Source organism: Carettochelys insculpta, chromosome 17 (genome assembly GCF_033958435.1).
Source record: "Carettochelys insculpta isolate YL-2023 chromosome 17, ASM3395843v1, whole genome shotgun sequence".
NCBI classification, from domain to species: domain Eukaryota; kingdom Metazoa; phylum Chordata; order Testudines; family Carettochelyidae; genus Carettochelys; species Carettochelys insculpta.
The window spans coordinates 26,789,052-26,811,737 of NC_134153.1; the positions used below are offsets into that span (position 1 = coordinate 26,789,052).

The following is a 22,686-nucleotide window of genomic DNA, read 5'->3' on the forward strand; positions in this document are numbered from 1 at the left end:
GAGCAAGAGAGCACGCACGTACGCACAAGCAGGAGAATGACTCTGGCCTGTTCTCTGTGTGTCCTGTCAGCTGCTTGTCCCCTCTCTGCTCCATGCTGATACAAGCCAGATGTCAGGCACTGGCTCTGCAAAAAATCAGCTGGCAGCACGATTTGCTTATCCGCTTGGCTTTGTTCTTCCTCCACCTCGGTTGAGGAGGAATGACTCTGGCCAGCAGCCCAGGGGCTCTATATATGTTGGGCAGGTGACTGGCAGCGTTCTTTAATTCTTCTGACCCCTGAGCAGAATGAATTTTGTTATGTGTACTAATAAGGAGGTCATGTGTGACACACCACCTTCGTACTTGGGCACATGAAATTCACATGGTGGGAGTGGAGACAAGAGGTTCTCAAAGGGGGAGGAGGCTCAGGTCTGTGGCAGAGGGTTGGGGTACAGGGTTGTGAGGGCTCTGGCTAGGGATGCAGGCTCTGGGGTGAGGCTAGGTTTGAGGGGCTCAGGTCAGTTGCAGAGCGTTGGGGGGGCTCAGGCTCTGGAGATGAGCAGTTTCAGGTGCAGTAGGGACCTCAGGGAGGGTTCGGGTGCAGGGATCAAGGGGTTTGGTTGGGTGTGCAGGCTCTGGGGTGGGCCTGGAGCATGGGATTAGGGCTGGGATGTAAGGATGCTCCATGGGGGTGTTGGATCTCAGGTGGGACTGAGGCAGAGTTTGGGGTGTAGGAGTGTGAGGGTGGGATCCAGGACCAGGCCAGGACATGGAGTCTCTAGGTCCAGGCTACTCCAGCCACAGCTGCGGGGCTCCTCTGGGGCTAGGCTGCTGTGGCAGCAAGAGGGAGACTCCACTGAGGCCAAGACACTTGGGCTGCTCTAGCCACTGCCAGGGGAAAGGGGAATGCTCCAGGGCAGGCTGCCTGGGCTTCAGCAGGGAGGCTTCTCCTGGTCCAGGCATCTGGGAGGCAGTCACAGTTGGGCTGCAGGAGAAACACCATGTTCAGGCTATCCCACCCTCAGCCACTAGGATGGTGGCTAGGCTGGGGCTAGGGTGGGCCTCGTCCCCCACTTGCACAGGTGTCCTGAGCCTCTGTGCGGTGCTAAGATGGCAGCTGCGCAGTTATACAGCTTACAGGGAACTTAGGTGAACAGATGGGCTGACATGGATTAATCTGGTTTCCCCAGGGGCTGTGCCCTTCCATTCACTGGGGTCAGTGAGGCACCATTTTAGAATCCTGCATAAGGCCCCATAAATCCTAAGGACAGTCCTGCTGCTAGCCAATGAAAATCACAGATTGAACAGACGTGTTATGGCTTCTACAGTGCCTTGTAATCTGCTAACCCTCCCCACCCACTTTCTCTCCTAGGACTACAGAGGTGTCAATAGGCTACCCTCCCTTAAACGGTCCCTTCCAATATGCACTAACCACTTGCGCTAAGCAATCCATCCCACCTTGCAGTTTGCGTTGTTGCTGGGCATACCTTTCCCAGGCCCGAAGAGCAGACCTGTGTGCAGCTCGAAAGCTTGTCTCTCTCACCAGCAGAAGTCGGTCCAATAAAAGGTAAGTAGTCCATCAAGTTAGGCGAGGGTTGCATTCCTCACATAAATTGAATTTCACGTAAGTTGAGGGGTGGGGAAGAGCCAGGAACTAGGTGACAGCCTGGCTCCTGGCTCCCCTGGGCTTACGGGGGCAGGCGTGGTTTCTTCCTGGATCCACCAGCTGGGGGAAGCCGGGGAGAAGCCACCCCACCGCAGTTGTCTTCCCATACCTCTCCCCAGCTTCTCCCAGCTGTGGCAGCTGGGGGCTGGAGTGCTTTTGATTTGCACTTAGCTCGCGTTAACGAGAGTGAAGCGCAGATCGAAATCGTGCATACCAGGGAATTACTGTATTACACCCCCAACCTTGTCTCTTTAGTGTGGGCTTTTAACCAATGTAATTAACTGACAGTTTGCACATACAAGTATTATTTTATTTGCACATGTAAAGGGGAGCACTGAATGAACATACGTACTCTTATTTGGCATTCTAGCAGTGTATACTTCACACAGAGGTAAATAAGCTACAGAAAATTTTTCAGTGTCTAGAAAAAAGTGCCTTACCCTGCTACCTCTCAGTCACATGATTTGTTCTTACTGATGCTAGTGGATGCTACTCCCATGTGTAAACAGTAGCTGCGTAAAGCTTACAGTCAACTGCAGATATGCAATTCTAGCTACGGCAATTGCGTAGCTAGTATCAACATGCCTGCAGTAAGTTCTGTCCTAACTGAAAGAGGTCAGAGGGTGCATTTCTCCCATCAATCTCCCTTACTCCTCACAAAAGCAGAAGTACAGACAGTCAATTGCTGACCCCAGAGAAATCAACTTTGTGTGCCTTAACCAGACACACAGAATCGAACTCCGGAAGATCGACCCTGAAAGGGTTAGGGTTAGGGTTAGGGTTAGGGTTAATCTCCCGGTAAGTATCGACAAGCCCTAAGACTGCGTTGGATCAGGCAGCTCAGATTTCATCTGGGGTCTCAATCATGTTGAAAAGTAGCCCTAGCATCAGAAAAGTAATTGTCAAAACTACCTCAACCCACAAAATACCTGCTTAGTATGAAACATATCTGTGTTCTATCTGCTTTCGGACTTCATAGCTGCATACTACACAGTAGGGAGGCTTAAAATGAAAATGGAAAAGTCTGTTACGAGTTCTGCTCTAGTTCAAAGTTTGATAGCCAACAGTTCACAAAGAAAGCACACAGTCAGACAAATACAAGCTGCTTGAAAACTTTGCTATTAGCCACAGCAGTAACAAATTCAGACCGTTTCAGCCAAACATGAACAAAATTAAGCTCTTAGAAATCACTTCTTCCTACTACAAGATTTTAATGCTCTGTCCAGCAGGTTCTAAAGTAAATGGCTGTCTGAAAGCTGGCACAATCATGACACACTTGATGGGGTAATAATCACCCTAGAATAAGCCATTCCAGCATCCTCACCCTATCACCAATAAAATAAAATAACTATTCTTTTGCAATCTCTGCCACATTTCATGGCCAGTCAATTTGAAATCATGAACATCATATCTCCTCTCTCTCCAAAGGCTCAAAGACGGATACTTGCAAAATAATGACCAGCCTAAGAAATGTGTAAAAGAGAGTAAAATTCCAGACTGCGATCTAGATCACACTTAATTGTAATAACACTACTTTGCACACATATAGCATCATTAATCTCTCCACATTTCTTTGAGATGTTGTATCCTTTTTCAGAGAGGTAAAGTGACTTGCCGAATCTGATCTGGGATCCAGCACTCCTGTTTTTACATCCATGCTCTACCCACAATTGCCTTCTTCAAACAAGTCACCCACACTGATTATTGCAGTCTGAGTCACGTAGCCATCTAACTCCCTAGGACAAAATCTCAAAGGTAGAAAGTTTCTTGTATGTTTTCCTTTTCTGATCTGCCCACTTTCCCCACCAGTCTTGTACCCAATTCTTGTCTCCTCCTTTACACGTCTTTTTAACTTTTCTGTCTCTAGCTCACCCCTCTCACACTACGTGTGCTTTATTTTCTGCCATTTTAAAAATAACCCCCTGCTGACCCCCAGATGCCTCTTCAGCTATTGCCCTATCTCTCTTTCATCCTTACGATTTGATAATTGCTTTCTGAAGTTCCCCATCTTCAGTTCTGTCCTAGGTCTTTCCAATCCGGTAGCTGCCCTGGCGATCCAGTTAAACTGCTCTCACCAGTTTCTAATGAGATCCTCTTGGCCAAAACTTAGAATCAATCCCCATATTCCTTTGGCATCAGACACCTTCAGTACACTCGACCATGTTCCTTTTCTATTGCGTTCTGGGATTCCGTCTTCTCCTGCTTCTCCCCATCTGCTCTAATTACCCCCATATGTTCTTTGGAGGGTCCTCAATCTCCCAACAGCCTTTTTTTTGGGTGGGAGCAGGGAGTGGATTCTGTTCTTAGTGTCCTCTTCTTTCTCCACACCTTATCTCTTGACAATATCATCCACAGCAGCAAATTAAACTACCATTTCTTCACTGACAACTCACAGATATCATTCTCCAGACATGTTCATTCAGCCCAAATGTGAATCTTAGCCTCTCTCTGACATTCCCTTGTCACAATCTAGGCATGAACTCAAGCTCATCATGGGCAAACAAAGGTCCTAATTTCCCCACTCCCTCCTTTCTCAATCACTGTGGATAATCTCCTCATCTTCAGTTTGGCCATCTGTCTAGGTCCACACATCTAGACTATATCTAAATCATGCTGATTCTTTTGGAATAACATCTCTATTATAGGGCCTTTTTTATCTACCCACACAGCTAAGCCTCTTTGTCCGTGCTCTCACCATGTTGCATTTTGATTATTGCAAACTCCTTCCTTCTGGCCTTGATAAATGCAACTTTGCCTCAATGGTATCCATTCAGTATGCTGCTGCAAGGACTTTCCTAGGTTTGCACCTTTTTCCATACATCCTTCCACTGACTCTCCATTGTCTAATGCATCAAAAACATAAGCTACTTGTATTCACTTCCTAGGCCTTTCACGTCCTACCCTCACTCTATCATCTCTCTCACTTTGGCGATCTTTCCCTTCAGCCACATTCTCTTGACCACTTGTTAAATTTTCAGATAAGCCCTTTAGTACTTTTCTTCTATGCTGCCCCTAATTTTGGAAGAGCTCCCACTAAACATCCACAAAACTGGCACACTATCCTCATTCAACAGTCTCCTCAAGACTTTTCCCATGACTCTTCCAAAACGCTTGAGAATGATTAAGATACTGGTGGGCTGAGACAACTGTACATCATGATGACCAATACTGTCTCACTGTTTTCTTGTATTCCTCCATTTGTCTGTTTGTCTCCATTTCTTGTTCTTTGCCTTTGATTGTAAATTCTTTGGGAGAGAGATTAGCTTTTTGTTCTGGGTTTATACTGTACCCAGCACAATGAGATCCTGGCTCTTAGGTGCTAGAATGATACAATTAATCACCACTGTCCATATCCTTTCCACCACATGAATGCATAGGGAATGTTTCGTCTCTACTGATGTAACAGGTTTAGTAAAATACAAGCAGTCCCAGACAGTAGCTCTACAATGGAAGCAAAGCAGAGACTTACCTCCTTTTGATGGTGAGCATGGCTCCTAAGAGGATAATAACAAACATCAGAAGGCCTGCTATAACCCCAGCCATTTTCACTGTGTTGTCAGCCTGCTTTTCGGGCTCTACTGCATTGGAATTCTGGGTAGAAGCTCCTTAAAAGGTGGAGGGAGGAAGGAAATGAAAATTAGAACTTGTAGAAAATATCCCCTAGTGATCAGATTTTAATAATTAAAACCTACTGATGTAGATTTAAACAAATTCAGGCAGACAAATTGTCCTTTTAACCTGATTTATTGTCTTCAGCAGTGGCTAACACCACATGTTTCAGAGGGAATTGTAAAGCCACAATATCATACACCTGGTTAATTTTACATCATACTATAGGAGAAAATGTCTTCGGATCGTAATCAGTTTATATCCAGATACAGTAGAATTATATAATTTTAATCCTAGATAGTTTAGCTGCAGGTGATAATCTTATACACAGAAAAAGCAAATGGCTCAAATTTTACAGTGAAACAGCCCAATAAGAGTTTCCTGCAGTGAGAAAAATATCTATTTGCCACTATACTGATAATTATACATTCAACAAACATTAATCCAAACACACAAACAACCTTTTGCCGTTCTCAAATCATCTGCTTTGTTCCATGCGTGAATGCTTCTGTCTTTAGCAAGGCAACACAATGCTCACCTCAGCTAAAAATGTACACCATGTGCACTTGAAAATAAATGATATTGAGAAACTTACTTTTTGAAAAGCATTTCCTCTTTCCCTTACTTGCCAATGTTTGACTTCAAGGTTCTGTTTCCCCTCCAATAGTTGATCACCTTGCAGAATGTAGCTACCCAATTATTTAGTTTTGCTATTCATGTGAAGCCTATTACACCTATGTCATGTACATTTCACTAGCTACTGCATCAACTTTCTTTCCAGACAAATGTGTTGAGTTTGAGCTAGAAAGCCAAAAGGCCTATTATGTTCACTGCTTTTAAAATACTATGATAAATTTGGTACAAAGTGTGCCTTGTGAGGTATCAATTGAAAAGTCATAATCTGCTGAATATCATTATCCAATTAAAATACGTGTAGCAATACTATATGTGAAGTTAAAGATCTACTGTGAGATTGTTGCTGAAATGTTGTACTTCCAAGTAACACCCAAATTTCACCTTTCTTTCTCCTCTTTCTGCTCATGGCATCAACTCTCACAGAACTAAACTAAGAGGGCATGATCCCAGGGTGAAATGAAACCTAGCCAGTGAAATTTACAACCATGTATGGTGAGACCGATGCAGCAGAATTATATAATTTTAAACGTAGATGGCTTAGCTGCAGGTGATATCCTTATGCACAGAAATAGCAATCAGCACAAAGTTTACACTGAAGCAGCCCCAAAATCTTTGCTTTTATGTTCACTTAATTTGTGAAATTGGGTATTAGCTTGCATATTACCCTTTTACTTTCCTTTGTAACCAAGGTTGACTTTTACGCACCATCACTTCTAATCATTTAAAAATTATCTTCCTGAAGTTACGTAAGAACATAAGAATGGCCATACTGGGACAGACCAAAGATCCATTTAGCCCACTATCCGGTCTATGGGCAATGGTCAATGCCATATGCCCCAGAGGGACTGAACAAACCAGTTAGTCATTGAGTGATCATTCTCCTGTCATCCGTTACCAGCCTCTGACAAACATAGACTACGGACACCATTCTTACCCATCCTGGCTAAAAGCCTTCGACAGACCTAACCTCCATGAGTTAATAAACTTATCTGAATGTTTTATCTTAACCAGTGTGTTTGGATTAACAGTGCGGGAACTCCATTTGCGATAACACTACTGGGGCATATATTATTTTCTTATGATGAAATATGGAATTTCTATGAACTTCCATAATTCAGTAGTTTGCTGGAAAGTACAACATATTTTTTGAGGTGGGGAAAGATTGGGATTAAGATCTTGCAGGCATCACCCTGTGCATAATTAATGAATGACTCATTAGAGTGCACAGGTATTTAGCTGGGAGTGAATTTGCATGCTGTTGGCTGTGTAAATAGGCCAAGAGTGGATGTTCTGATAGCACAGCAACACAAAAGACACCACAGACTAGAGCATTAAGAGGACACAGCTGTCTAAGTATGCAGGAAAGCTGTATGCATTTTCTGTTCAGCAAGACAAATATTCGCTTTAACTTTCTGAGACACAATCAGGAGTCGCATTGGTTAACTTTTGCCATCTTATTATTTTATTGTGTGCTTTAAAAAGGTGGCAAATATGCACCACAATGGATACATCCATTTGAAGAAAACAAATAACATACAGGATGTAAATAAGGTTCTACTGGCCAAATCCTGTCCAAACTGATGGACTTCAATTGGAAGAGGAGCTGGTCCTAAAACAAACAGGAGATGCTGTCACAAGAGGCTGGGGTTTTTTCCTCCTCAGCTGTTGAAGAACAAGCATGGACCAATCACAAATAAATAAAAAACTAATAGCCAGACTTTTGCTTTCAGACAGACGTACAAATTTCAAATGCCACACAAATGAACCAATAGCCTAAAATCTGATGTGAAGCCAGAGACAGCCAGACTGGCTCTCGATGTCTAAGGGTGCTTAGAATCAGAACTCTGATGTGGAACTCTCTTTAGACCACACCATGGTAGCCTAGGAGGGCTTTATTCCCCCGATTTCAATTCAAAAGTTCTCCATTAAAAATCATCCCCAGTCTGCCTTAATAACTTGAACTGGCCAATTGCTGGAGATAATCCACATGACACAGGGTGATGGATGGTGTTTGCTGGTGGTGGTGCTGCTTAGTGGTTTGATATGCTTCTAACTTTTTCCACTGGGATGCTTCCACACCTGGTGGTGGTCTGCTTTCGATGGAGACTGACCAGACCCCCCAGTCAGGTTATCACTCAGTCTTATCTTCCCCCAGAAACCTAGGGGTTACCAAATGTCCAGTAAGGTGCCTCCCTGGGTTCCGTCCTGCCACCCACTCTCTCATCAAAGTCTTCAATTCTGTCTCAGACTAGTGTGAGACTAGGTACTAGCTGAACCTTCAGCCCCATTGGGGCCAGCCAACAAGATCTTCCTCTCCAGGAGGTGGTTTCAGCATTGTTCTTCTTTGGGAACTCCCAGGGTAGATCCCTGCCTGGTCAGGCCGATTTGGAGCTGTCTGTCTCCTTTCTTCAGCTCCACCACTAGCTGAAGCATGCTTTGCAGGTGCAGCTGGGAAGAGTCACCTAGTCCCAGAGTTGCTCCTTAACCCTTTTAGTTCTACTGTCACATTTATAACTCCCATCACACACCCTAGCAGGTAAGATTGAGAATATTTGTGTGAGTCACTTCTGAGAAAAGGTGTCCTTTTCCCTGTGACCTCTTTCTAGTTAACAGTGGGCAAGGTTGACTTTTCATAGAATCATAGAACTGTAGGATTGGAAGGGACATGGATAGGCCATTTAGTCCAATCCCCTGTGTTCAAGACAGGACAAAGTAATAACGAGACTGACCTTGGCCAATGTTTGTCTAACCTGTATTTTAAAACCTTCAGTGAAGGAGTTCATACAATCTCCCTAGGAGAGTTGTTGACCAGTTTAACTACTCTGACAATTAGGAAGTTTTTCCTACTGTTCAAACAAAACTTCTCTTGCTGCAATTTAAGCCCATTGATTCATGTTCTATCCTCAGAGATTAAGGAAAACAACTTTTCATCCTCCTCCTTGTAACAACCTTTTATTTACTTGAAAATTGTTATGTACCCCCTCTACCATCTCTTCTCCAGACTAAACAAATTCATTTTTTTCAATCTTTCCTTATAAGTCATGTTTTTCAATATTTAATAATTTTTTGCTCTCCCCTAGACTCTCTCCAATTTGTCCACAGCCTTCCCGAAATGTGGCACCCAGAATTCTACATAATATTTCTTCTGAGGCACTGACAGCTTGGAGGAGAATTAGGGGAAAACCCTATTTCTAATCTTTTTGCCTCATTTGGATGTCCTCAAATATTATGAGACAGTTTTTGAATGCTGCTATTTCAAATTTCATTCATCCATCAAATTTCAGCACTTGCCCATGAGTACTTGCATGCTGGACATTACAAAGCTGGAGTCTCATGTGATATCCTTTTATTTAAAATACCTTATTATACTGTGTTAGGAGTTCAAAACCCTTTGAGCATTAAAAACAAACATCCATAATAGCTAGTAATATTTTGAATATAGGTTATAGGTTGTCATATCAAATTGTCAGATATTTGCCATTTGCCACAGAAGTGATGAAAATGCAAGATGAGATTTTGAGACTCCTTTGAAGTCTTTTGAGAGGATTTGCAGTTATCATAGGCCCACTTGTATATCTGTATAAATAAATCAGTTATGTACAGTAATGCATCTTTAGAGGTTATAACCACATACCTCTAACAGGCTTAACACTAGTTATCTAAACAAAACCCTAAATTGTTACAGGAAGCAGTGAGGCAGAAAGCAAAGAATGCCATCTTCTGTGTGAGTCTGGAACAGAGTCAGGGACTGCTGTGTGTGGAAGTGTCCATAGTTCAGATGAGAATTTAAACTGAAGGCCTCACCACTTGCAATTATAAAGACACCAACACGCTTTTGAACACAGATGACCAGCATAAAAAATAATTCCTGCGTACCTAGAGTTGAAAAACATTCCAGGACTGACAAAGTCTTGGGTGTGATCATTTAGTTAGGGTTGGTCCTGCTTTGGGCAGGGATGAACTCAATAACCTTCTGAGGTATCTTCCAGCCTTAGGATTCTATGATTCTAGTATGAATAATAATCTAGACATGTAAGGAATTGTAAATGAAACATATATAGTACAATTTACATAACTGCCATTTGAATTTTGTGTCTTCAGGTCTTGACCAACCTCCATCCAAGAGCGGTAGAATATCCCATCAGTTATACAATCCTGACTTAGACAGAGCAGAATGGATTATAATGGCACAATTTTTTTGCTGTGGAGGTATGATGGGGTTGATTAAACACTACGTCCTCTACAGGAAGCCAGAGGAGCAGACAAGAGGTCCTCCAAGGAGGACAGAATGGCTGTCTCTGCTGCAGCCAATCAGGGCCCAGCAGACCAACATAAAAAGTGTTTGGGCTTGGGCCAGGCATTTCCCTTCAGAAGCTGTACCCAGGTATCTCTCTGAGCTTCCTGGGACACCAGCAGCACTTGGATAGCTCTGAGTGTGAGATGAGCTAGACCTGGGAAAGACTCAGGTCCTGTGGCTGGAGACTGGCCACAAACTTACTAGAGGAGCTGACAGCACTGTGGACAGGGAGAGTTAGGTCCCACCCCCATAACCTGGGAAACAACAGGAAAGACCTTCCATGGCAGGGTTGGCCACAGAGGGGTGCTCACAGGCAGGTGGACCCGGTCACAAAAAAGTTAATACTTGAGCTGCGGAAGGTGGCTGACAAACTCAAAGGTACTCCTAAGCAGTTTTCATTCAAGTCCAAACTGTATCCATGAGCACACAGTAGTATTAGTGAATGGTTTTAGAACATCTGCCATATGTTTCAAGTTGGACACAACTCTTTTTGCCCCATCTGGATGTCCTCAAATATTCTGAGACAGTTTCTGATATGGATATTACAATTTCTATTCATCAAATTTCAGCACTAAGTTGAGAAATGTCACACGATGCATGACACATAACTACACATACCATTTGTTTTAGTCACTTGATTGAGTTCACTTTAGCCTGCAGGAAGCAGAAGCGGTTTTACCAAAGAGGCTAAATTTTGCAAGTCATGTTAACAACATAAATCTGGTTCCACTATCAGTTTCAGAATTGATAATTTTACAGTATCAATTATTCCTAACCCCTCACATTGTTGTACCATTGCAAGGGAACAGTACCATGAAAGAGATCAGAGCTCTCTTGCTGCATAAGACGACGTATGTGTGTTTTCTCAGAGGAGGAATCCCTGATGATTGCTGGTATTGCTAGCTGGAATACCACCAGCATGCACTTCCTTGACTTCCGCATTTCACTCCAGCCTTTTCCTGAGTTAGGTTTCAATTCTCTCCTTTCTACGTTGATAACTTTGAAAGCTTGTAAAGCAGTGGAAATGGGATGCTTCACAGAAATATCATCAAACACAGCTGAAAAACTTCATACGACTCTATTTAATTACTAGATTTTTCCCTTCTTTAAAGCTGCACTGTGTGTAGACCACAAGGAACAATGAATTTAGTTGTTCTAGTTCAGCGATCAGCAACCCCCAGCCTGGGCGCCAAGAGAGGTAGGCGAACTAATTTTCATCAGCACGTGAGGCTGGAGCTCAGCCTTGCCTCTCCGCCACCATGCAGCCGGAAGGTTGCTCAAAGCCAGGCCACCTGTGGATTAACAAAAAAGCTAATGCTACCAACCACCACCTAAATAGTGAACCTTTGCCTCTTAATTTATTCATTAATGAAGCTGTTGCAAATAAGACTGTAAGTGACTTTTAAAAATATCACCGGCACTTGGACCGCACATATAGGTCAGAAGGACTTATGAGGCAGGAGAAATAGCTCAGGCTTTGGCCTTGTAAACACAGGGTTCTGAGCTCATTCCTTGAGGGGGCCTTTGGGGCAGGTTAGATCTAAAAAGCAGGCTGTCAGGGATGGCAATAAGTCCTGCTGACGAGTGCACAGGACTGGCCTTGATGACCTCTCACAGTCCCTTCCAGTTCTCTGACATAAGAAAAGGTCAAATTTCAGCACTCCACCTGGGAAAGGTTGCTGACCCTGTTCTAGTTCTTAGTGGAGATTTCCACCACGACTAAAGCAAGATGTGTGCATTGAGAGGGGGAAGGATTTACCATTTTATTATTCATACTACAGTAGCATTGAAAGGTCATAACTGAGATCAAGTCCCCACTGTGCAGGGCAATGTAGAAACATTAGTAAAACAGTTCTCTGCCCCGAGTTTACTTTCTACATAGACAAGACAAAGAATGAAGAGAAAATACAGGCACAAAGCGAAGTGACTTGCCCAAGCTCTTGTAAGTCAGTGGCAGGGTCGAAAATAGAAATCATGCCCCTTGACTCCCAGTCTAGTGCATTACCCCATGACACAACCCTGCCTCCCATTGGTGTGCATATACACAAAGTGCAGCATAGAAACTGCGTGGTCTTGGGAGCTCATTAACAGAAGATACAATCCGTGCCACACTGCAGCGATGCAAGGAACACAGGGTTGGCGAAGGGGCTATTTCCCAAAGCCACTAATCTGACTAAGCCTTAAAAGTCAGGTTTGTGGATCATCAATCAATGTTGTCTTTAGTAACGTATCCACAGGTGCTGAAGGATCTAATCTATCTATCCTTGATTGTGATTGAAATTCGTAACAGGCTAAATCCCATCTGACTGTGCTGTAATGTGCAACTATTGGAAACTGGATCTTAAATTGTGATGAAATGCTAGCTTTCTAAGGGTCTTGGGAGTATCTGACCTTTCTAATTCACTCCTCCTCTGCTTCAGAACATGAACAAACACAACACTGTGGCAACTTGTAAGTTAACAATCCATTCTTTGGGAAAAGGGACTTGAAAATCCAAAATGTGTTTTACTGTATCTCAGCTGCACTGTTTATTCCACTAAATTAAATCTTTCAGAAGGTTTCTCTTGGCCTCTGAGTTGAAGGGGTTTAAGTCCACAAGAAACAGTATAACAGGAAGTTGCATCAGAAAAGGTTTAATAAACCTCATGTGGTACAATGGAGAATTCTCCAATCTGAACTGCAGTCTGAACATCAGGACTTATATCTATTCTAATTAATCAGAATGGTGTGAACTTAGAGATGTTTAGAAAGTGAAATGAAACTCAAATCCTGCTGTCAGTAATGCTTTTTTTGTAAGTTCAAGGTGATGCTCATACATTGATTCAATTATTACACACCCATGCAAGACAGGTAGTTAATTATTTTTATCCTCATTTGACAAATCAGGAAATAGGGCTCCAAGGCATTCAGAGATTTGCCCACGACAACATGATTTTTGACAGCAGTAGCTTAACACCAAATTCTTGAGTTCTGTGCCCACTCCATGAGCTCACACAGCCTTGCAAGGGGTCTGGAGTGTTGCCACCAGCTGCTAAACACTAGTACGCTGTGTTGGGGGTGCTCTCAGCTCCTGTAGGCAAGAAGGCATGAAGGGGGGCAGAAGGGACTCGGGTATAAGGTATTGGGCTCAGGGCTAATTCCTCACAATGGTTAGACCACCTACCTCCCATGCTCTGGGGAGTATGCTGATGTATAGATGGGAAGGTTCTTATTAGACCATTCCAAAATCTGCTGATTAGTGTGTATCTTAAGACAGAATAGCCTGAAACTGTGGATGATATGATCGAATCACCACCTACTAGTCTTGCAAGTAGTTGGACAAATATGTTTTCAAAGATAGGATATAATCCATGGCATGGTCAATGCTAGACGTTACAGTCAACTGCAGATACGCAATTCTAGCTATGGTAATTGCTCTACTGTGTATCTGCAGTTGACTATAAGGTCTGAAGGAGCATTTCTCTCATCAACCTCTTTTACTCCTCACAAGAGCAGGAGTACAGGGAGTTGACTATGGATCCCAGAGGGATTGATTCCATGTGTCAAAGAATCATAGGGCTGGAAGGGACCTCAGGAGATCATCTAGTCCAGCCCCTCGCGTCATGCAGGATCAACCCCAATTAAGTCATCCTAACCAGGACCTTGTCAAGCTGGGACTTAAAAACCTCAAGGGATGGAGAATCCACCACCTCTTTAGGCAACGCATTCCAATGCTTCAACACCATTCTGGTGAAGTAGTTTTTCCTAATATCTAACCTACACCTCTCCCTCTTCAACTTCAGACCATTACTCCTTGTTCTGCCATCTGACATCACTGAGAACAGTTTCTCACCCTACTCTTTTGAGCTCCCCTTCATGAAGTTGAAGGCTGCTATTAAATCACCCCTAAGTCTTCTCTTCTGTAAACTAAACAAGCCCAAATCCCTCAGCCTATCCTCATATGTCTTGTGCTCCAGTCCCTTAATCATTTTTGTTGCCATCCACTGAACCTGCTCCAGTACATCCACATCCTTTTTATATCAGGAGGCCCAAAAGTGGACACTATATCCCAGATGTGGCCTCACCAGTGCCAAATAGAGGGGAACAACCACTTCTCTAGATCTGCTCAAAATGCTCTTCCTAATGCGCTTTAGTATGCCGTTAGCCTTCTTGGCTAAAAGGGCACACTGTTTACTCATATCCAGCCTTTCATCCACCATAACCCCTAGGTCCCTTTCTATCGTACTGCTGCTGAGCCAGTTAGTCCCCAGCCTACAACAATGCTTGGGATTCTTCCTCCCCAGGTGCAGGACTCTACACTTCTCCTTGTTTAAGCGCATCAGATTTCTTTTGGCCCAGTCCTCCAATTTATCCAGGTCACTCTGGATTCTCTCTTTACCCTCCAACATATCTACTTCTCCCCCTAATTTTGTGTCATCCACAGACTTGGTGAGGGTGCAATCCAGTCCCTCATCCAGGTCATTAATAAAGATGTTAAACAACACTGGCCCCAGAACCGAGCCTTGAGGCACTGAACCGAGCCTTGCGGCACTTGTCTTCACCAGATGAGAAGATAAGCACTTCCATGTAGCTAGGTGACATTTTCTACCAGTGTTTTTTCCCCCATTACAGAGGATGTCTTGTGCATCTGTGGAGCATGAACATCCTAAGCAAGAATGATGCCCACCCAGACACCAAGCCCTGGGGTAGAGAGGAATGTGGATCAGGGTACTTGATCTTCCTGTTCCACTGCATCAGGAACAGGAGGAACTTTAGAAAAATAATTGCGGGTCCAGATGACACATATAGGAATTATGGAGATCCCCCTCATGGTTAAATGTGAAATGTCTTCTGAGGGAATCTGCAAACACATTTTGCTTCCCAGGAAAGTAGGCTGCTAATAGGGCACTTTGATTACAGAAGTTCCAGAGGCTGACTGCTTCTGTACTCAGGGAGGCAGATCTTACCCCCTCAGCTTCTTGAAGCAGAGAGAAGTAACATTGTCGACATTACAAGGATATGGTGAGCACAGATGGAGAAGAGAAAGCATTTGCATTTCTATGTACTGCTCACAAGTCTATGACATTTATATGCATCCTTGACTCTTGAGAGGTCCACATACCTTGTGCTGTGTATGGCTGTTCATGTGTGCTTCTAGCCTAATAGGATGAATCTGTAATAATAGCCCCCATACGGAAAGAAAGAGGGGTGGGGTATGCCCACATATACCTGATGAGGATTGTCACACAAAACTGGGAAGACAACACCGCAGTGGGAACGGTCACTGTGAAATTTGTGTAACAACAGCATAGGGAGTACACCCACTACAGCCCATGTTTAAGGCAATGAAGGTAGAATCTTGAAAACTGAGTGGAGAAAGCTCAAAAAGACATATGACCTAGAGGAGACAGATATGCCTTGACTGTACAGGAGGTTGCTTTGTGACATGATCTATAATATAGTTCATGGTCTGGAAGCGATCCTTGGGCTAGTATACTCTCGCAATGACAGAATTTAAGGTTTCTTCTGATACAGTTCAGAGATTGTGTGGTGGTGAGAATTTTTCAATATTTACTCTGACTGACAGGGAAGAGAGGAGGTGTAGCATCATGGAAGTCAACACACATACTTCCTAGTGGAATCTGGCAACAAGAAGCAAGTAATCAAGGTAGAGAAAGAAAAAAGAGACTATGACATCTGATGTGGGCCGCTACTGCTAAGAATACCTTGGTAAAGACTTCGAGGGTCATTGCTATTTTGAAGGAGAATATTCTGTACTGAAAATGATTGAATTTTACCATGAATCTACAGAAGTGTCTGAGGGTTAGATGAATAACAACACTGAAGTAGGAATCCTTCATATCAAGAGCTGTGAACCACATGATCCTTTCTAAAGATGGAATTATCACTACCAACAGGACTATACTAAATCTGAGTTTGTAAATGAAATGGTTGAGATGGCAGAAGTCAAGCATTGGTCTCCAAACTCCCTTTTCTGGGGTAAGATGAAGTATGCCAAGTGAAATACCACTGTGGTATTGAGAAGGGGAGCTGAAGTAAAGAGTTTGAGAATACTCTTGTGAGAGTATACCACAAGGGAGGTGTACCAAAGGAAGATGGTGGGGAAGGGAGGGATGCAAACTCTATTGCACACCAGACTGGATGATGTTAGCACCCACTTGCCCACTGTTATGGCACTCCAGGTGTTGAAAGAGTGCTAGATGACCTTTTGAAATGGTGGGGGTGGTGTGGGAGGTGTTTGGTTTGGTGTTCTGTGGCCCTTGAGCTCCCAGGAAAACACCACATACAGCAGGGGCTGTGACTGAGATGCTATGCTTGTTGCAGAGGACATATGGAAGCAAGGCTTTTGAATCCTGCATCTCTTGTGTGGTGGTTCATAGGGCCTCTGATAGGAAAACTATTGAGGCACAGATTTGTCAAATGGGTGGTGAAACTTCTCTTACAGCTGGTGTGCATATATATCCAGTGTGGGTGTATATCCAACAAGCAGAGAGTAGCTTTGAATCCTTCAGGATCTGGAGAGACTTGTGTGTCTTTTGCTGGAACAGGTTCAATTCTTTTAACAATATTCCAGACCTCTCCAGGGAATCCTGACACATGGAACCATGACTCCTTTTGCTTTACAATGACAATAGCCATAACTTCAGAAATGGTATCAACAGCGTCAGCTCCAGACTGAAGGTTGGTCCTCATTATCACTTTGCCTACATCTATCAGAGCTTGAAAATAAGCTCTGTCCTGATGTGGAAGGCTGACAGGAAACATAGCAAATTTGGTGTATTCAAGAAAATCATATTTAGCTAGTAGCATGTGGTAATTGGCTCTCCTTTACTGAAGGCTAGGTGATTAGAAGACATTTCTCTCTGCAGATCCAGGCATATTCCTTCTTTGTCAGCACTCTAGCTCTTTGGAGGTAGGAGTACAAGTGGCAGGGGTATGCCAAACTCTTCTGGCTGACTCCAGTATAGCCTCAGAAACAGGAAGAGGTATTTTGTTGTGTCCAGAAGCAGGCAGGATGTTTAGAAGTTTGTGCTGGGAGTTTTGGATCTCTTTGAGAGGAATCTGAAATTCTCTAGTAACTCTACAGAGAAGTCCTGGAACTGCCTGAGGTCACTGGGGTGGGAAAGGGATGTAGAAGTCACTGCTTCATCTGGGGAAGATGACAGCTGTTGCTAGTTCATTAGTTCAAAACTAATAAAAGGAAATTTTTCTTCACACAGCGCACAGTCAACCTGTGGAACTCCTTGCCCGAGGAGGCTGTGAAGGCCAGGACTCTATCAGGGTTTAAAAAAAGAGCTTGATAAATTTTTGCAGGTTAGGTCCATAAATGGCTATTAGCCAGGGATAAAGTATGGTGCCCTAGCCTTCATAACAAGGGCAGGAGATGGATGGCAGGAGATAAATCACTTGATCATTGTCTTCTGTTCTCCTTCTCTGGGGCACCTGGCATTGGCCACCGTCGGCAGATGGGATGCTGGGCTGGATGGACCTTTGGTCTGACCCAGTATGGCCATTCTTATGTTCTTATGTTCTTAGTTCTGGCAGAACTGCCAGGTCTGGAGCATAATGCTCCTCTTGCTCTGTCATATCCTGGGGCAGATTTGACCATATGAGGCATCTCCATGGAAGACTGGATTTACTCTTCAAGGGATATTGGTCACACAGTTCCAATATGGCCAGTAAGGGGTGTTTATCGTGATCACAGTGTCCCACAGGAGATGGAATATTAGCAGCTCCAGGTAAATTGAGGTGAAGCTTGGTCCCAAACCTGTGTGGGTCACATAGAATAAGGGAAGAACAGTTCATCAGATGCCTCAGAAGCTCCCAATGAGAAGAACGTTGATTCCACTTCCAGTGGCAGTACCATCAGTACTATTGGACTGGAGAAGTTTATGGGTTGGGCAATAAGCTCCTTTCCGGCAGTCAGTTCTCTCAGAGGTGATATTATCTCCCTGGAAACAGAGAGGCCCATTAAAGGAGGGATTCCAGATCCAATAGAGTGAAAATGTCTTGTGGGAGGGCAACAGATAACAATTTACCTGGTGTGAGAGCAGTTGCACTTGTCCAGGCCATTGAATCGCGCAAGTAAAATGGAATCAGAACTTGGCAGTCACCAGACTTCATTAGTTTGGATGGATTTCTGGGGTTTGGGAGAAGCCAGAAGTAATGGTACCAATGAAATACTGCCTGCTACTGATGAAGCCCTGTGGTCATGGGCTTTCTTGTCACGCTTTTAGGACTTAGGACATACAAAGCCCTTGTGGGCTGAGCCCGTGGTCTTGCTTGAAGCCAAGTCCAGTTTCTCTGAAGTTTTCCTAGAGTAAGTCTTTGTATCATGCGTCCGAAAGGACTTCCTAACTTCCTGACATGACTCAGCCGTGGCAGTCGGTGGAGGTAGATTCTCCTACAACAGAATTTGACTCCACAGCACGGGATGCACTCCTTGCGAGTCAGGCCAATGTAAAGTGGAGGTTCCCTGGTCTGTGTCCGACTGGGTGCTCACAGTCTTCACAAGGTGTTTGTGGAGACCAAGTTCCTGCCTTTCTTGGGTACAGATAGAGAAAGGACAGTAGATATTGCACCTTTAGTAAAATGAAGCCAAAGCTGCAGACACTAAAAGTTCTGAGCCAGAGTGTACAGTTGTGAGAAGGAACTAGAGAGGCAGGCAGTCAGTCTGCCCTGCCCTTTTCTCTCCCAGCTGGAGGCATGAGGTTAGACAAGGCACATATCTTTACTGCTTTCAAATTAGGTGCACACATCAGTGTTCTCTTTACTTTTCTCCATCTATGGGAAGAGTACATCTTTATGTGCACCACTAATAGAAATATATGCTGCCCACTGTGGACATTCTACTAATCAGCGGTAAGCAGCTGCCCAAGTGCTCAGCTTACAGAGATCACTGGTGTACAATAGAGACCATCACTAATAGAAGAATAAACATTTTCAGCTGAGATCTGATATGAGAGAGTGAAATCAGCAAGGCACAGAGACAAAGGAAAGTTGTCCCTGTATCAGAAGCTCTTCCCTTAACAATAACCACACCACATGGAAGGAGAGAGAAGCAGCTACTGCTCAATGAGTGCAGAAAAGTGAGCAAATGAGATGCGCCATAAAGAAGGCTGGTTCAAGTGCATGGACTGTTTTATTAGCAAACAGGGCTATACTCAACACTGGAGAAATGGATCTCTCTGGATGTGGGAAACAGTTTGGAAGAGACTGCCAGGGCTTATGAAAAGGAGGAGGCAGACAAGTGGGGTCTGGAGAGAAAAGGCGTAGGTTTGGGCTGAGAGCCTTGAATAGTTCTTAGCCAACATGCTAAATGACTTGTTGCACGGATAGGCTGCAGAGCTCTCTCTGTTGAGAGAGTCCCTTGCCACCAACATATCAGAGAACGCCCTACAAAACAAACAAACAAAAAGTAAAACATTGTGTGTGGGGGACGAGGGGGACAAAGAAAAATAGTGTTTAACCCACGCCTCTCTTTTCCATCCAGCTTGGCTAAGCCTGGAATTAGCATGAGTTAGTCTGATAAGCAGAGCTATAGGCAGTTTATAAAGATTTCCAGAATGGTCTCCCAAATCACTTGAAAATGCTATACTTCACCTGACAATTTAAATGTTGTTTATTATGCTAGTGGCCAACAAGTGGCTAAAGCCTCTGAAGATTTGAAAAAGGGTTTCCCAATTTATCCGATGGGTTAATATCCTGATGGTTAAAGCTCTAATGGAGGTTCAGCTGCTTAGCACCTCTGAATATCTGGCCATGTACATTACTCAGAAGGATCTATATACAGGTTGAACTTTATTTTATTTCTCTAGTCTGGCACTCTCAGGACCTGACTGGTGCCAAACAAGAACATTTGCTGGACCACAGGAGGCTGATATTGTTGAGCAGCATTACCAACACTTTCACTGTTTACTGGGCTCTTAGAAGACATTTAGGGTAAATTAGAGCTAAATAATAGCAGAGAACACCAGTTTGCGAGAGTAACAGCAAGCAGCTAGGACTGGTGGCTGTAAACAAATTTTATGGGACCACTGGAAACTTGGTCAACCCACAACATGTGGACATCTGGCTAACTAAAATTATGCTGAACCACAGATGTTGCCAGACCAGAAAGGTTCAACCTGTAGTTATAAATGAAGATGATAAAAGACCCTTGGTAGAATAGTTTCTCTGGCTACCTTGAAACAGATGGTCAAACATAATAGATGAAATCTATTTGTTTATCAATAGAAAAGCACACATAAGCATTGTTTCACTAGGCTTGAATTTAACTGGCTGTGTTAGAGTATGATTTCCAAACATAAAAATATAATCCTCAACAATATACTAGAGTACATGGACTACAGCAAGGCAAGTAAATGCTGATACTTCCTTACATGATGTAGAATCCAAACGGAGCAACGCATTAAAACCAGAGAGATTCCAGAGGGGTCATTTCTGGAACTGGAACTACTAATTAAAAAACAAAACATCTCCTTCTCTTTGAGACAAAAATGTAGTGTCTCTTCTGTCCCCAGTTATTGAATAATGTAAACACCAGAGGTCTAATGCCTTATAAGTAAGAACTCATTACTACAATTTCATCTAAACAAAAGATTTAAAAGGGATGGAGAGTGTAACCAAGTGCCAGGAGCCAACCACTTTCAGCCAAACAGTAAATGCAGAAAAAGCAACAACACTCTCTAGGAGTGGTAGTGTCTTGTGGGGTGGGGGAGGAGTGAGAAAGGATGATCAGGCATGCATATGGAATCAGTGGGTGGGTGAGATAAACACACAAGGAGAAGGTACGATTAGCGTTACTAAAAATGAGCAAGAATAGTGACAAAAACAATAAGAGAATCAATGATTCTTGTGGTTCCAGCCAACTCTACCATGGAGCCTTCTCTTCTCTTCAGTTTGTTCTCATCTACCATTCCATCAAATCAGAAAGAGTTAATTTCTGGTAGCAGCAGAACTTTAGGCCCAAGGATTGAAAAGGTTAGTGTTCACTTAGACAGATGAATCACCAGTAGTTGTGACCCTCTTACAGGTTCCCAGGGGTATTTATGTTCAATCAGTGCTGCAGTTAATACAGTGAAAGCATTTTCCCACTATGGCTCCTTCCTTATGTGGAGGGATTCATAGGTTAGTTGCAAATTATAAGGAGAAGGCCACACAGCTACAAGGCCAAATTTACAAAGAGGTCTTAATTTGTGTGAACATGTTGGTAAATAAAAGGAGGGGACTTTTCAAATAGTCAAGCCTGCTTATGCTCCATCTCTCTCAAGGAACTTTATCTGTGCCTTTGATATCATGGATCCAAAATAGCACAGCCTACATCAGGACTATTATGTAGAAACTTAAACTATCCTTTTCTATCATTTTTCTTTGTACGTTAGAGAGAGTGTCAAGCTTTTGAGTGGTGTGGATCAGAAACCATTATATAGTTATCATAATAAAACACATTGTATGTTATACAAATAGCAACCAATTAACCTTTGCTACCACCCACGAAGTAAGTAAATAATATCCTTATTTCCAAATGAGAACTGAAGAAGAGCAGCTATTTTCAAAGTAATAGCGGAAGCCAGGTATACATATTCAAAGTAAAAGGTAAGATATGTATTTTCACTTCTCCCTACCTTCTCTCTGTATTATTGGATAAAAGAGCACACACCTTTCAGGGAGGATCGAGGGACAGGGGGTTTTATTTTATTTTATTTTAATTTTATTTTATTTTAGTGGAACAGTCCACCAAACCTCACCTACTCAAGAACTAATTAGGACTGTCTAACAGCCAGTCTATTTAGGATGTCTCATATTTGGCTTTTTGTTCTTTGTTCACCTATAAGGGCCAGATTTTGATACCCTTATAAATACTGCATGGAATCCAGCCCTGTAGTGAGAACAGCACAGTCCTGTGGATCGTTTAAGTCTATTTAAGCCTTCTAAATAGCTATTAAGTGAGGCTTAATTACACGCCTTGTGTTGGCCCACTGGCACAGAGGTGAATTTCAGCCACTCAGCAGTACTGTACTCTTCGAGCATTCTCATCCATTTCCTGTAAGTTAGTGCTCAACATGAGCCGGCATCAGAATGCAGCACATATTTCTTAATTCACAAAATTCAATAATTCGTGGTGGCTCTCCCAGTTGTTACTGTAAACTGATGAGACTGCAGTATGCCATTACAACACACAATCTAGCATCTACATGGAATTTTCTGAATAAATACAATTTATTTATATCTCTATATATCTATATCTATATCTATCTCTCTCTCTATATATATGTAAGTATAAAGCTAGGACCATATGGAACTGGGAATATAGAGTATTGAACTGCACTCACATTTAAATACAAGACTAAATGCATGCACCCATAAAATGTTTGTACTAAACTAAAATCTGTAAGAACCCATATTTGTGAATGCAGCACAATTCTGCATTGCACTGACACGGGCTTTGGTTAGTATGCTCTGCTTTCATAACTGAGCATTAATGTCGAGCCCTAA

At 43.1% G+C, this 22,686-nt stretch overlaps 1 protein-coding gene across 1 annotated transcript in view; it reads right to left on the reverse strand.

Moving 5' to 3' along the window:
- PTPRT (protein tyrosine phosphatase receptor type T) overlaps window positions 1-22,686 on the reverse strand; it is a 700,719-nt gene that overhangs the window by 106,063 nt on the left and 571,970 nt on the right. The window contains exon 14 of the mRNA XM_075011494.1: window positions 5,116-5,251. Within this exon, the coding sequence (XP_074867595.1) occupies window positions 5,116-5,251 (136 nt within the window). The remainder of the gene's footprint in view (window positions 1-5,115; window positions 5,252-22,686) is intronic.